The 15,891-nt window shown below is 34.6% G+C and overlaps 1 protein-coding gene across 1 annotated transcript in view; it reads left to right on the top strand.

Annotated features, from left to right (window-relative positions):
• Positions 1-15,240, top strand: part of LOC128191409 (uncharacterized) — a 32,589-nt gene extending 17,349 nt beyond the window's left edge. Inside the window, exons 20-37 of the mRNA XM_052863468.1 lie at positions 1,016-1,101; positions 3,860-4,004; positions 4,300-4,436; positions 4,783-4,846; positions 4,954-5,082; positions 5,744-5,866; positions 6,012-6,107; positions 6,264-6,413; positions 6,899-6,982; positions 7,122-7,170; positions 7,440-7,549; positions 7,815-7,994; positions 8,338-8,486; positions 8,647-8,807; positions 8,960-9,165; positions 9,510-9,615; positions 11,527-11,567; positions 13,226-15,240. Coding sequence (XP_052719428.1) covers positions 1,016-1,101; positions 3,860-4,004; positions 4,300-4,436; positions 4,783-4,846; positions 4,954-5,082; positions 5,744-5,866; positions 6,012-6,107; positions 6,264-6,413; positions 6,899-6,982; positions 7,122-7,170; positions 7,440-7,549; positions 7,815-7,994; positions 8,338-8,486; positions 8,647-8,807; positions 8,960-9,165; positions 9,510-9,615; positions 11,527-11,567; positions 13,226-13,372 — 2,163 coding nt within the window. The 3' untranslated portion in view covers positions 13,373-15,240. The remainder of the gene's footprint in view (positions 1-1,015; positions 1,102-3,859; positions 4,005-4,299; positions 4,437-4,782; positions 4,847-4,953; positions 5,083-5,743; positions 5,867-6,011; positions 6,108-6,263; positions 6,414-6,898; positions 6,983-7,121; positions 7,171-7,439; positions 7,550-7,814; positions 7,995-8,337; positions 8,487-8,646; positions 8,808-8,959; positions 9,166-9,509; positions 9,616-11,526; positions 11,568-13,225) is intronic.
• The last annotated feature ends 651 nt before the right edge of the window (positions 15,241-15,891 follow it).

Genomic DNA, 15,891 nt, shown 5'->3' with positions numbered 1-15,891 from the left:
TCGGGGGATTAATTATCAAGGACTATTTTTAGTGTTTGCAATCACAAGATAATGTAGTCCAGCATTATTATGGTCTAGGTTCGTTAATTGCACCTCATAAAATAAAGTACTTTTGTTTCTGAAGATATCATTCTTTAACATGTCTCTTTAAGACCAAATGGATTTCCAGGCTTCCTTAAAGACAGGGTCGGTAATGACAATATTGCTGTTTTTATTCTTCATTCATGTCAAAAGTTACTTTGTCTGAAGCATGAGATCAATGTTGAGGTTTGGCCATCAGAGAAAATGGGATCAGACAGCATGATGATAGGGATGGGGGGAGGGGCTGACACAGTTTCTGTTGGTAATCGGTGAGGAGAGGGGAAGAAATCAATACGCAGGCTGTATCTTGGGGCGAACTTCGGAAAGTCTGATTCTTCAGTTCCCGGGCAGGAAGTGATGTAGATCAATATTAGGCCTTGTATCCTAAATATGGGCCAATGTTTGAACCATTGATTAGCTTGCGAGGAACCTCATCTTCGAGATCTCAGCGAAATTTTTGGTCTTTATGTGAAGATGTAAAGAACGTCAATAAAAAAAATTTCACCACACCATTTATCAAACCGTAGTTCGTGTATCATGTTCATTATCTTCAAAGAAGCTCTACTGTAAAAAGCTAATATGACAGCTTTTGTGTATATTTGATGAATATAAATGCCAATAAATCAGTAGTCTGTATCTGTTATTGTGATTTTAGGTAAATGTATCCCAGATGCTGAAAGTTTATTAAAGGGAAATCTGTCAATTTATTTTTGATGTTTTACTTTAATATTACATGTTAATTTATTCCTCATAAGTTAATATTTATCTATTTTACTTTTTTATTGAAGGTTGGGGAGGGGGGTTATGGTGGACAAATGTTTAACTCTCTTAGCGCTACAGAAGAACTTAGAAATTTAAGTAGTATTACATGTACTAGAATCTCATTTATCAATGGAACACCTTTTGTTGACTTATTAAAAATTTCTTCTTACAGGCTCTCTTGAAATTGACCGCTGGTTTCCTTAAGAGAGAATTCCAGGCCACCCCTGACTTTCCAAATGAAGATGGAGTAGAACTGAAGTAGGTGGTAGTTCTCTGTATATGTAGAAGTGAAGACAACAAGGTGTTCCAAGACACACATTAAGTTTGATTGTATTCAATGCACTGATTTCTTTCTAGAAAATTAACAGTAACTGTATAATGCAGAAAAACCAATGGAATGTGTACCAGTACACATGTATATATTGCTTTTATAAGCCTGTAATTTTTGGACTAGAAATGCATTGTCATCTACAATAGATGCTATGCGTAGACTGGCCCGCGGTTATCGAGGATTCCGTATGTAGAGGTATATAAGATCAGAGATAAAGTCCTTCACCTGGAGGATAGGGTGCCCTTCACGCCTGACTGGATCAATACCTGAACCAGGTGAAAGACAGTCAGAATTGACTCTCCCCTGTTTACAGAACTTCATTGTCAATATCCAGTAACTTAAGATATACATGCTGAAGCCTTCTACAGAAGGTACTCAGGTAGACCTAGTAGCTCCCGCCTTGTTGTGTGGCATTGAGTGTGCAGCACAGCTTGGTGTATCAAATATTTATCTGTGATGTACACAGCCTTCTACATAATTCAATATATAACAGGGATGAAGTGCTTCAAGCTTCTCTGTTATAGAAAATACTTTCACTTAAAAAAAGATATTGGGAGGGTAGGTGTGTGGGAAAAACATTCAGTGTTTTATGGCTGCCTCTTCATAATGAAGAAGGTTCATCTATTGTTGCACTGAGCAAAAACAAAAAATTCTCCTATTTTTTATTTTTGCATTATACCTATAAGATACATATGAAATGAATTTTCAAGTAAACTTATTAATGTCAGACTGTAGACATACTTTCTCATTAAAAGTACAAACACATGTAGGTCGGCATCAATCATTCAGAACTCCCCTCTGTTCCCCATAAACAACAACGCTTGGTCTGCGGTGATGTCCTGTGTATGAGAACATCTATACAGTCCTTGTAGTCTCGGTGTAAAGGACGTTAGACCTGACCTCACTAGGATGTCCGCTGAGGTGTTCCCCCGCCCATCTGATTGGTGATCGAGGGCTTCACATATTGCCTGAGAGATGTACTGTATTGGATGGTGACAGGACACTCCATCTCACCAAATCAATCTTATCTCTTCTTTTGTTGATATTGATGGATAAATATGTTCTGTCTGCAGTGATATATGTATTACAACATTTGTTACATTTATACGGTATTTTATTGCATAACACAGTGCATACAGTAATTCAAAAGAATTGACATGTTGTGTAAAACAGGGCCCATCCTAAGGTAGTTCTGTAGAAAAAAAATTCAGAGAAATTACAGCTTAATTGAAACAAATTTGGTTACTGAATTACTGGTAAAAGCAGTCAATATTTCTTATCAAACAGATATTCACTTTATATTGTTGAATTTGGGGCAAAAGGAAATATCAGTCTCCACTAAATAAATAAATTGGCTGGTTTGATTGAATTCTTTGAGTTTGATCAGAGAGTGAATTGCTGAGCCTGGTCTATGAAGACTACCCCATTTGTTGATGGAGTCTCCGTAGCTATTGATTGTCTATAAACAGCCGATATGGTAGTAAGTTATCTCAGATATATAGATCACTTCTCAATCTTGTACAAGTGTATAAACTCTACAGGATACAGTGAACAAAAAAATCACAGTTGTCGTCAAATCCCCATTAAACACCCAGGGCACATGCTGAAATTAAGTACCGCTGGATCAGATTGCTTCCACTTAAGGTGTTAACTATTGTAGCAGAAGTCACATTTGAAACTGGGATTGATTCTCATGTAAATTATTTGCACTAAGTGCCATGGACAGCGGTTAGAGCAGGGTTACTGTATGTAAATGTGGGGCTGTAGTTTAAATGCTTGAATGGTCACCCTGGGTCTAACATCAACGGGCTAACGGCTGTATGACCCAGACAACGAAAGGGTCAGCTCTGCATTGCAATGGCTAATGACAAAAGAGGATGAATTTTCTATATTTTGCCTATTTTTTTAGTTAATTTTTTTCTTTACTCTGAATACCTGGTATTTTCAACATTACCAGTAAATTTATTATTGAATTATTGCTTGAATTCGATTACCAATAGGAAACAGACAATAGATTACTATTGCATTGCTTAGATTGCTTCTCAAAATAATTGAAACTCTTACATCATTTTCATTAGCTGAAATTAAACTTCAAGCAGTTGTCAATTAAATCTACAATGATAGAATCAAGTTCAGACTGTGTATTTTGTATTTAAACATTATGGGAATAACTTCAAATGCAGAAAAAAAAGCATTTAAGTTAAGCACCTGACTTTGTATGCATGACAATAAGGAAATGAAGTTTATGATAAATTGATAAGCAATATCAGACACTTCCTGGTGCCGTGGAATAACAACATCAGAATAACAATCAGGACCTTCTCACCCTATGGAATGCCACAGTTTTAGAAAGTTTTATTAGAAGTCATATAAGGATACATTATATTTGTTTTTCTAAATGGGAAAACATTTAGTGATTTAAAAAGTGTGGTTGAGTCTCATTTTAAAAAAAACTCATCACAAATTAATAAAAAAGATGAAAATTTTAAAGAGATAAAAGTTGATATATGATAATTTAATACGGTATAATTTATTAACTGGCATTTACTAATTCACTTTTATATGCAAATTCAGTTATTATTTCCCGATCCATATTCTATATCGAACTGATTCTATACATCGTGTCCACAGTTGTGTCAGGTTACATCATAAGATATGTGTTTAACTTTTTGACCTCTGTTACAGGACAGCTTTAGAGGTATGGAGACTGATTCTGGAGGAGACAGAAAAGCTGGGCAAAGCGCGTCTGCAGGTGGCTGATATTATGCAGGAACAGATAGCCGAACCTCTCAAACCTTACCGCATGGCCAAACAGCAGATCCATAAGAGGGTAGGTGACGGTTCACAGGGTGGCGGAGAAGTCAGGTGACAAATGGGTGTACGCAACATTAATCACCATTCCTGTGGAATGTTAATTGTCCTGTAAAGAGAAAGTGGAAATTAATGACAGTACAAATATCACTGCTGCTCTCTTCTTTTGGCATTCCAGATAAACTCTTTTCCATGGCAATATCTTCTTTTGAAAAGAAGATAAACATTTTTATTAACCGAGAAATTGTTGTAAGGAATGTTTGCTATGTGATTCAGAGTTTCATTCCTTGTGTAATAATAAAATTGATACACAGTTGATGCCCCAATTGAATGTTCTACAAAATGAAGTTGGACAGACAGTATTGGAGATGGCCAAGGCTCAGAAAGAGTACAATGTGGATGAAGCTCTGGCCCACGATGCCAGGGTCAAATCAGAGGAACTCACCCAAAAGTAGGTCAACTCAGGTCACTAAACAACACAACCTATCAACACGTATATAATAAGGAATATGGATCAACACTTGGACATATGATGATTATTGCAAAAATATATGAAAACATTTTTTTTCTAACTTATTTCTTGAACTTTTAAAACTTTCTGCTGGTTAAATTCAGATACAAGTAGTTATTTTAATTGTTATTAGAAGTGATAATATTCATATTATTCACGAGGACCATGTTTAAAGATTTTTATTCAAGTGAAATATCTATCAAAATTTAGGTTCTTGGACACCGATGTCAAAATGTTGCATGAAGTCATTTGACACAATTATAGACTTATTATTTGTTGCTTTTAGAATGAATAGGAGGTCAACAGGGATATTTCAGTCCAAGTCCAGTCTACAGAAACAATGTGCCAAGGTATGTTCTAATACATACAAGATCTGAATCTTAAATGTATAACACTGATAGTAAAAAGTAAATGGTTGCGAGAATCATTGAGTAATTCATGTCTTAATGTTTTTCAGTTTACATCAAGACGAGATATTTACAATGCTAAATCTGTCGCAGCCCGCAATGAATACCTTCTTCACATTGCTGCAGCTAATGCTCACCAATCTCGCTATTACAAAACAGATCTCACACAGCTCATGAAGGTATAGTATAATACTCTCTATTACAACACATATATAAGTCAGCTACTGAAGGTAAAACTCGCTATTATAACACATATCTCAATTAGTTTATGAAGGTAAAATTCGCTAGTACAACACAGATATAACACAGCTCATGAAGGTAAGAATTTGCTATTGCAAAAAAGATCTTACATTGCTCATGAAGGTAAAAACTTACTATTACAACACATAGAATTATCAATTTGCTCATGAAGGTAAAACTTGCATTATAACACATATCTCAAGTAGTTCATGAAGGTAAAACTGGCTATAACAACACATGGCATTTAGTTCATGAAGGTAAAACTGGCTATAACAACACATGGCATTTAGTTCATGAAGGTAAAACTGGCTATAACAACACATATGGCATTTAGTTCATGAAGGTAAAACTCGCTATAACAACACATATGGCATTTAGTTCATTAAGGTAAAACTCGCTATTACAACACAGATTTCAAATAGCTTATGAAGGTAAAGCTCATTATTATAACAGTTCATGCACAGCTCACTATAATTAAACTGTTGCTTTACAGCCAGTGATCTTTTATTTGATATGCTATCCGACTACTCACAAATCCAATCTCTGTATACATTTGGTTTTGGTAATTAAAAAAAGGTGAAGTTTGCTTCTTTTGTTTAGGCCCTCGATGGAGACATGTATGAGAGAATCTTGGAATATTTCCACACCATGGGCAATGCTTTACTGGATGTTAGTAGTATGGAAAAATCAGCCAGTGAATCTATAGCTAAACAGGCCGATATGGTGAGCTACAGTAACAATTAAATCTTTATACATGTATGTTTACTTCAAAACAAGCATACTATTCAATTAGTCAATAAAAGTTTATTTTTTATCTTTAATATGCAGGATGTGTAATGTTTGCTTTATTGTTTTGTTCCTATTTCAGATTTGTCGAGATTTTGACCAACAAGTTTTTATGTACAGAAACCCAGTGTTTACGCAGCCTGTGCAATATGTATTCCAGCCTTGCCAAAATGATGAGGTAATTTTCTATAGTATTACCGATTGCTCAATGTGCTCTTTGGAAGGTTATGAATACACAGCAGGGAATTACCTGGAATACATTTTATCAGGTGTTAATTGATTAGTCAATACAATACATTTTCCTGTGTGAGTTTACTCTTTTCCTGTTTTGTAGTGCAATACTTTATCGAAAGAGCATAATGGTGGCCATCAATTGGACAAAGAAGCCAGAAAATGGGCCACAAAGATCGCCAAGGAAACTCGCTCCTTACGACAAAATAAACGAACTCTTCAGGCACTTGAGAACCAGTACAGAGGGGACAGGGTAAATACAGGACAAACACATACAATGATGTGCTGATCTTGGACAGACCAATTATAATCAGTCCACCAGACTTACAGTAGCCAGACTAAAAATACTGTGGAATCATCATTGTTGGTGGTGTTCACAGATATTGTAGATTGATTTACTTTAATTTAAATTTACAACTTCATAAGCTTAGTATTAGCATTTCAGTTACTCTAACAAAAATAACTTTTCACCACCTATTATGACATCCTCCTCTCTCAAAAGTGAATGAACTTAATCAAATTTGAAGAAATTAAATCAAAATGGAGATTGTTATGTTATGCAGTCTGATTTTCCGTATCTTTCAGCTTAAGTAGACCAATGAATCATATTTCTTGATGGTTATGAATGTGTTAAGAGTTTGACAATGTATATACCTTAGGACCTAATCTTCTGACATCTACGAGTGGCCTCTCTTAGTATGCTGTTGAGCTTTATAAGTGTTTTCTTTATCTTTGAAGGCTTCAGATGGGAGTAACACATCAGAACTTCAGGAACTTGAGATTAAGATCGATGAATTGAGAGAAATTGTACGCAAATCAGAGGTAAATGTTAACATTAGCAACAACCTCCTGTAGTAGATGGTTTATTTAAAGGAGAAAATTATTCGATTTTCAAAACTAGGTGCATGTGACAATGTAAACTGGTTATAAAACTCATATTCTGAAAACATTTTTCTTTTAGATTGGGAAAGCAAAAGCAGAGGCAAGAATTGAATTGTTAAGGAAAAGGGGTAAGAAAAGCATATTCCAAATGTCAAGAAATTATCATAAAACTATAATTTTTCAGAATACAGCAGTATTTTCAGGTTTCAACCATGAAAGCAACACATGTATTCTGGAAATTTTCAATATTTCTGTTGATGAATTAATATTTTGACATTGTGAAGTGATAAAAAGCAGAATTTCACAAAACCTGGTAAATGTTTTGATGTTTCAAGAGGATGATTTCTTTTGTTTTCTTCTGACACTGACACAGTACTATGGATTTTTTTTTCCACAGTGAATGTGGAGGAGTGGCTAGCCAGTGCCCAGGCAGAGAGTCTGAGGGCTGAGGAGGAGGCAGAGTCCCTCCGGTCCAGTCAGGGCTCTGTCTTCACCGACGGATCCATGGTCAGTGACCTAGATAATACATGAGTTTCAGAAAATGATTTAATAATGAAGGCTGATAGTCCTCCATAAGTAACTAACCTCTTCCAAAATTTACGTCAAAGGACTATAAATGAAGTCTTATATAAAAAGACTGTTTCTTGAATAAGATTACAAAGTTATCATTTGTTAAATGAAATAAAATAAAATGCATTTCTAAACAATCAGCACTTATAGCAGTAAAGGAATAGAGATGAAAAGAATTTTTATCAATTCTATGCATCCACAGAAAAGTGACGAAAATGAGCCAACGTACACAAACTACGTAGACTACGACGATGAATTTATCGACGAGACAACTGAACCTCGTAGAGAGAAGAGCTTGGTGTTTTATGATATGGACACCTACAGTAACTTTAACTACACTAGTCACTACCCCCAGCAGTGCAGAGCCATCTACGACTTCCAGGTTAGGAGAGATATAACAAAATCATCAATAATGAGGGCATTCCAAAATCGTCTAGGTTCAGGAGGGATTTTGTCAATTAGGCAGTACATAGAGTTTGTTACCTAACTTTTCTTCAAGGATTTGCACCATGATGGTTATGTTTGTACACTTTATGAGTTTTAACCCCACTCAAACAAAATGAATTCCACTTTTTGTCATTAGGAGCCTTACAATCTGCATCTGTTTATGTATTTATAAGTTTAGCAGAAAGAGATCTTATTTGTATTCTCTTTTACTTGATAAAGAAAGGCTGCTGTTATTGTAATTTGGTGACATTGATGGCAATTTGTTTATTCTGTTGAAGGGCTCCAATGTGGATGAGTTAAATCTACGAGAGAACGAGGAATTAGAGATCATTGCTGATGGAGATGGTGATGGGTGGCTGAGGGCGCGGAACTCTGAGGGTATGATTGGAATGATCCCCTCTAACTACATAGAGATACTGAACTCAAGGTAAATGGTGGAATATTCCCTTTTAGAATTTTTTGTTTGCCCCCATGATTGATTAACAAAAAATTTCTCTTAGATTTTTTTTTCTATCATTTTGAGCATTATTTTCTTTTTAAATCCAGTAATTCTAAGATCTATAAATAAAAACATGAATGTTTAATAGGGGTTCTGTATCAAGTGGTGTTGAAATGTCAGCGAATGGTAGCCATGTTGATAGTGTCAGTTACAATGACAGTACACAGGAAGTGATGTCATACTCGTCAGGCGACATTGAGGTGCAGCAGACGACCAATCAAATGCCAGTGGATAACCATCAAAGTGGAGGTTCTTGTCAAAATTTAAAATGAGTATTAATATAAAGATAATATGTTAAAAGCCTTGGTTCTTTATAGAAATTGAAATTTGTCTTGTGATATTAAAAAGTATATTAAAAAGATCATGAATTTCATCCTATTTAACAACCACTTTATTCACAGATGGATCCTGGGCGAGAGCCATATACGACTACGAGGCTTGCTCCAAAGAGGAGTTGTCCTTCATTACTGGCACGCTGATTCGAATTCTCCGCAAGGATGAGAACGGCATTGACGATGGATTCTGGGAGGGAGAGTTGAATGGGAAGGTCGGGGTTTTCCCCTCTCTAGTGGTGGAAGAACTAGGGGTGGATGTCTGGAATGACATGGTAAGGAACTTCATCCTGCATCAAACTTATACCATTTTCATTTCTATTTTCCCTTACATTTGAATCTGTTATCCATGTAAAACAAAATTATAACAGTTAATACTTTCATTTTTCCTGGAATGAAAACCTGTTATTTCTGTGTAAACCATGTAATACAATATTCATGCACTTCTATTTTTCGGGAATTTAAAATTCCATGTATGAATTCTTTTGACCTCTTCACTTTTATTCATTCATTAACTCATCTCTCAGTGAACCTTTAACATATATTTAATTTTAACTTCAGATTCCACATATACTTGCATGTTACAGTAAGTTTTCTCTATATTGGTCATGTTCTACAGCAATCACCAGAGGAACGCCACCCCCCACCTGCTTTTGTTCCCCCTCCCCCAGTCACCATCACTGCTGCTACCCCCGAGTCAGAAAGTCCCCCCTCCCTTAATTCAGGTAAATACAGGTGTTTTGTTATGCAGGTTGTCAGTGTCTTAATTTGAATACAGATGATTTTTTTTTATCATGGTTTTCTAAAGTACTATTGAAGTTATGATTCATTTGTATTTTCTTTATCTTTTATACTAGTTTCCTATGCACATCTTTATTTGATAAAAGACAAACTTCTGTACATTTCATTTTTGTGATATACATTATTCCTACCATAGATGTGTTGCTGTCTTTTTCTGTCATTCTGTTACTACAATATTAATATATATCTACATGTACTACACATATAATTTATATTGCTCTATTTATGACCCCAAAAATCAAACAATTGTTTTATCTTGACAGCTGGTCCATCTAGATCCTTTGAATATTAAGTGTTTGGAAAATTATTAAAGGAATTGAGCATAGATGATTTTATTTCAAAAGTTTGATGTTAAAATTTTGAATTGCAAAGTTTATATATTTTTTATTGGGGGGGGGGGGGGGTATAATATAATTCTGTAGAGATTAGGTGTTAATTAAACATTGCAGAAATCAGGGGGGTAGATATCATAAGAACACAACTTCTAATTGAGATTAGAGTATAATTCAGCATCTATGTCAATATCATATAGTGTTTTTCTTTCCTGTTTTAGATGTTCTGTTACATTTTGTTTCAGTGATTAAGTTACAGGGGAGTCCCCAGCGAGCACGTAAAAACCAGCGCAGTCGGTCTCGCTCTAAAACTGTTCCGATTAATGCGTCTTCTTTTGAGTCTACTGTCTAGGTATCGGCCTATATCAGCAGTCGTATACTTGGTGACAGTTATATCCGTATATCTCTACATTTCTGTATCGACTCACCATTCTCACTAACTGTATACATACAGCACATTTCTACTCACCAGTAATAAACAATGGGGTCACAAATCTAAACTAAGGGGAGTTAACCCCTGGAGATTTAATAACAGATTTCTATATATTTATATATGTTTTAACTGCAATTGAACTTTTGAATCTATTTCTAAGTAGGCTTGAAATAAACCTTTTTAGTGAAATAAACCTTTTTTTTAATTAACAAGTGGTATGCAAGAAATTGTAGAAAATGTACAGTAGCTAGGTTAAAAGGACATTTTTAAAATATTTTTACAACTGATATTGCATGCTTAGCTGATTGTAAGATAAAAAGAGATTTAAACACAAGAGGTGTCACACTTGGAAGTTGGAAGTAATATCTGAAAACTCATCTTTATTCAAATTAGCCTAAAAATTGATGTACAAACAAATACTCTGTTACTTTATTTTTCGCACAGAATGATGTCTGATCACATGTCACTGCAATAATTTGTTCATTGTTCATCTCTATCATGGATCACAAGTCATGCTTGCACTTATGACAGCCATAGAGTAGCATAAAGTTTATGTAATATTATATGCTTTTATTGTGCAGGACGAATAAAGAAATGCGTTAAGTCGCGGTTTAATTAGGTAAGGGGGTGACACCTAGTGGTAACGATTCTCTTGATCTGTCTGTCCTAACCAGTGGTGGGCGGGGGCTGAGTGTTCACCTGCTGTACCATACTAACCAATCTAAACACTGCTTGCTGTACTACTAACTGTTACACGGTGATAGCAATGAATCACTGCTGTGTATGAAAAAATGAATATTTAACAGTTGTACACGGATATTGATGGCCACTAATACTAGCACCAGGCTTCTAGTAAAGCTAGGATTCTACACTGTTAATAAACACCGTTGTTGCAATAGCAAAGCTAGGATTTTGCACCAAAATTATGATAAAAAATATGACTCATTTCTTACTATTTTGTATTCAAATAATAAAAAAGTAAATAAACAAATGATCAGTGATTTATTATGATGATTTCTGTAAAGATATACCTTTATTTCAAGTTTAATGAATTGTCTTGTGTTTGACAGGCTACAGTTTAAAGACTGACTTACCCAATGGGGACCACCAGGTGAGAACCACTGTTCAGTTTATTTTTATTTAAAGAAGTTAAAAACTCCTAGAAACCTGTGTAGAGAACATGTATATGATTCTTCTAATCATCATATGTATGTACCAGTACATGTATTACCTATGTATGAATCTGTATGAACTGATATTTTGGGGATGGGTTGGGGCATTTCTTGGGACCATGGGGTACAGAGAAACTGAAATTAAATCTGATAGATATACATGTATGCCTAAAGCACTAGGAGCAGGTTAGAACTCTGATTACGAAATATATAATGTAATTTGTAAGGACCTATATTGAATACTAAATATATTTATGCGACTCCTTTAATTTTTCCTGCCCCCCTCCAGTCTGAGGCTTAGCCAGGTGAGTAGATTTACCTGTGTCTGATTCTCCCAACTCTGACCTACATCCTTGTCACACAGCTCCTGTCTTAGTTCTACATTAAACATCATGGTTACCTGACTCAAAAACCATCCTTATTTTAGTGTTGAATTTAGGATTTCTGTTGATTGATGTTGTGCTGTGTTACACATTGTATTGTCTTACTCATTCAAGCATGCAATGAAAGGAGTAAGATATTAGATATCTCATGCTTGGTCCAATTGGTTTAGGGTATCTGGGAGATATTAGATATCTCATGCTTAATTCAATTGGTTTGGGGTATCTTGGAGATATTAGATATCTCATGCTTAATTCAATAGGTTTGGGGTATCTTGGAGATATTAGATATCTCATGCTTGGTTCAATTGGTTTGGGGTATCTGAGATTTATTTTGATGAAGATTTGTTTTGTGGTAATGTTGCATGTTGTACCAGTAATTAGATGTTGCATGGACAAAATAGTTGGTTCATCAAACCCACAATGCTGTTGTGTATTAGATTATTTATATTAATTTCCCATCATTTCTTTGTGGAATTTGTGTACCAATTTATTCCCCCCCCCCCCAAAAAAAAAACCCCCAATTTTTATTTGCTTTTAACCAATGCATTAAAATTTTTATGAATATCAAATTTTGTATTCCAATTGTGTAAATTTTAAAGCAACATTGTATATAAGGAGAAGTGAAAATTGTAAGTTAATTGTAAGAATTTTCTTGAAATATTCAAGATCTTTCAAAATAGTAGCACAAAAAGTTATCGGTTTTCAACTGCTTTGTAAGTTTGTCTTCAACTCTGCTATCATATATATTAGCAGTAAATTATTATGTGTGATTTTCTTTTAGGAATAAGAAATCAATCTTTGAATATTATGTAGAGACCATTATGGTCAGTACTTGTTCAATTCCAGTAATGCCCAAAGGGCTTTATGACAGATTTGATCACATTCTGACCATGATTATCACCTCATATTATTTAAAGAATGATTCCTCATTACTTATTTTTGCATAATTTCAGCAACTGTATGATCAAACATTAAATTATTGAAATTTTATGCTACTTTCAATCTGTATAATTATCAAACCCTGCTTGCACCCAAACAGTATGCCATTTGCATCATTGATCAACTGTATTGTACCATACTTAACAAATTTGATTGGTAATGTTATCACAAAGAAAGACACTTGAAAATGTAAATACTGTGCTTTCTAGGTAGATACATGTATTATGTATGGAATGTTTGATAGAGTTTTAATAAGTATTCTGTTATTTTTGTAGAATGGTCGTAAGCGAGTGCATTTTCAGGAAACACATCGGGAAACATTCACCATTTTAAAGACTTGGAAATCTTGTCCCCGGTCAGTGGAAGAAATGTGTGTGTTTGAGGCTGAATTCAGTGAGGATGGAGAGGAATCTCTTGTATGATGTCATCAGTTTATTTATAGCATGATGTCACTGTAAACACATATTTTATCATTGATATATCTACGTTATAGACACTGGAAGTGTTGCATTACTCAAGCAGTTTAATTTGTATCAGAAATAGACATGTACTACTTTTTACAACCTCTCCATTTGTATTACTGTACAAAAAAAGAATAAGGTTTTAACATTATTTGTAAGTTGATCATGACAATGAAGGATATGTGTTCATTCAACAGACCCACAATGATGTAATAGTGGGTACACATTAATCATGCCCCAATGTTATTGTTTTTGTATAAATTTATATCAATCATAGTGCTCTGTATAAAACAGGAAACTGAAAATATCATATACCGGTACATGTACCGTTATATAGAAGAGAAATAGACATTTTTACTTGCTTTGATATGAAATGGACCCCTGACATCAGGTAAAATTTCGACCTGTTTTATCATGTATTGAACAGAATGATCTTACTGTGTAAGAGTTTTCCATCAAACATTGTCATAGTTCCCCCTCAGGAGATACAATATGCATGTACATGTAGCCATTTTATGCAATCCCCTATTTATGCACTCGCACATCGTACTGTACCGGTACACTGGTTTTATATTTGGTGTTATTACCCTTCATCCATGACCAGGGAGACTCTGTAAGGTCATCCATACACTGTATACCTCGTTAGTAACTTCATCCCCACCCTACTCATAAGCTTTAATATCATCACCCTACTCCTCAGCCTTATCATCATCATCATCATCGTCATCTTGTACTCCATTTTCACTTTCTGATGATCAAGTTGCTCTGAGTGAAGGATTGTTGTATCAGTTGTCTTTCTTGATTTTGTAAAGCATTTTGCTTTTTATATTCTTTAATTCTTTTGTTATGCACAACAGAAAAAACACTGTGGAATTATTAAGAAAATTACCTCATCTTTTTATGTGGCATGAGCATTTAATTTCTTTTAACAGAGAAAAAAAAATCACAAACCTGAACAATTTTCAACTTTTGTCACATCCGTTGCTGTTTGTCAATAAGTCCTGTGTGCCAAAGGGTTGACACCATTTCTGTGGTTTGTTGGGTGTTTCCATTATTTATGCCCTCTACCTGGGAAAATGCACATCACATTATTTGTCTATCATTGTTTTATGAATATATTGTTACATTTAATTTTAGTTGGAAGATATTTATGTGAACTCTGTTCTTTTCTTTAGAAGGTTATTTTCATTAAAATGAAATCCTTTAGTTTACTTTTTTGTGCCATAATTTTTTTCAAAATTTCGTTTCAAAAGCAAAAACAAAGTTGTGTTTAAGTGATGTCAACTTACATTTTTAAAAGAAATATGCATAATTGTAATTTTCTGGTTTAATGACCAATAATGTGTTAGAATTCACAATCAAGGAACAAATCCCAGAGACTGGATAGAAACAGTTTGTGCCACATTGGTGCAGCATGTTATTGTTGTTTTGTTGTCAAACATTCCTACTGGTTTTTGTTGTTTTCTTGTTTAGTTGTTGAAACATCAAGCGTCAAATGATCTGAAGTTTTCTTATATGATCTGGTTTATATTTAAAACATATATGTATACATAAATTCAATAACGAATGAAGCTGTATTTACTTATATATTGGTTTACAAACTATGTAATACATTCCATATTATAATTTTCTATGTAATTGGTTCACATGTATTTGTGTATCTATAAGGACTCTTGCTAAGTTGTTAGGAGATGCCACTTGTAACTTGGATGAAATATGCTTTTTAATTAAAGAATGTTGTACACAAGACAATAGGTTAGATATGTAACATAAATGATGTACTTAGAAGTTGTATTTCTTATTGATAACTTACATGTAATGCATTCTTTTTAAAGCTGAACACCGCTCGTAAATAGGCACCGTCACACAGATACCTGGTATATAAACCCTTCGATTTCGTTACACCCGATTGCACACCTGAACCTCGTGGCCGACATGTAGTATTCCTTTCGTGGTCTTTAGATTTTATGCATTTTTTTCTTATCTTATGTTCATTTTCTGTTCGTAAATAATGCATTGACCAATTTATTTGATGTTAGTATTCTCCTGGCTTCAAAAAGTGCGTAAAATTTGATAATTCTATCGCGACCGGGTAACACGGCGAGGCAAAATGTACGTCCACACAGGTGAGACCTCTACAGCGAAGTACTTTGAACTGTTTAGAGGTCTGTCCCTTATATAAGGGTTGTAGGGACAGCAGTGATTAAAGAGAAATATGGCGGACAGTGCCTATTTACGAGCGGTGTTCAGCTTTAAAGGAACAGCATTTGTCAACAATTCTGACACTCGCAAGTTGTGGATTTAGGTTGTTTAAGCAGTGCTGGTTGAGCTATTGTATTATCTAGTCAAAGTTTAGAGAGGATATTAATGTTTCTTTACTTTTAATTAGCAAGCTGTGTATCAATAAAGACAGACTTGTATCAAGACAATACACATACCCAAGGTCACATTTGTGTCATATATGATGTATCTATGTATTT

Source organism: Crassostrea angulata, chromosome 7 (genome assembly GCF_025612915.1).
Source record: "Crassostrea angulata isolate pt1a10 chromosome 7, ASM2561291v2, whole genome shotgun sequence".
Classification (NCBI taxonomy): domain Eukaryota; kingdom Metazoa; phylum Mollusca; class Bivalvia; order Ostreida; family Ostreidae; genus Magallana; species Magallana angulata.
Note: the sequence above shows the minus strand (reverse complement) of the source record. Positions and strands in the feature narration are given on the sequence as shown.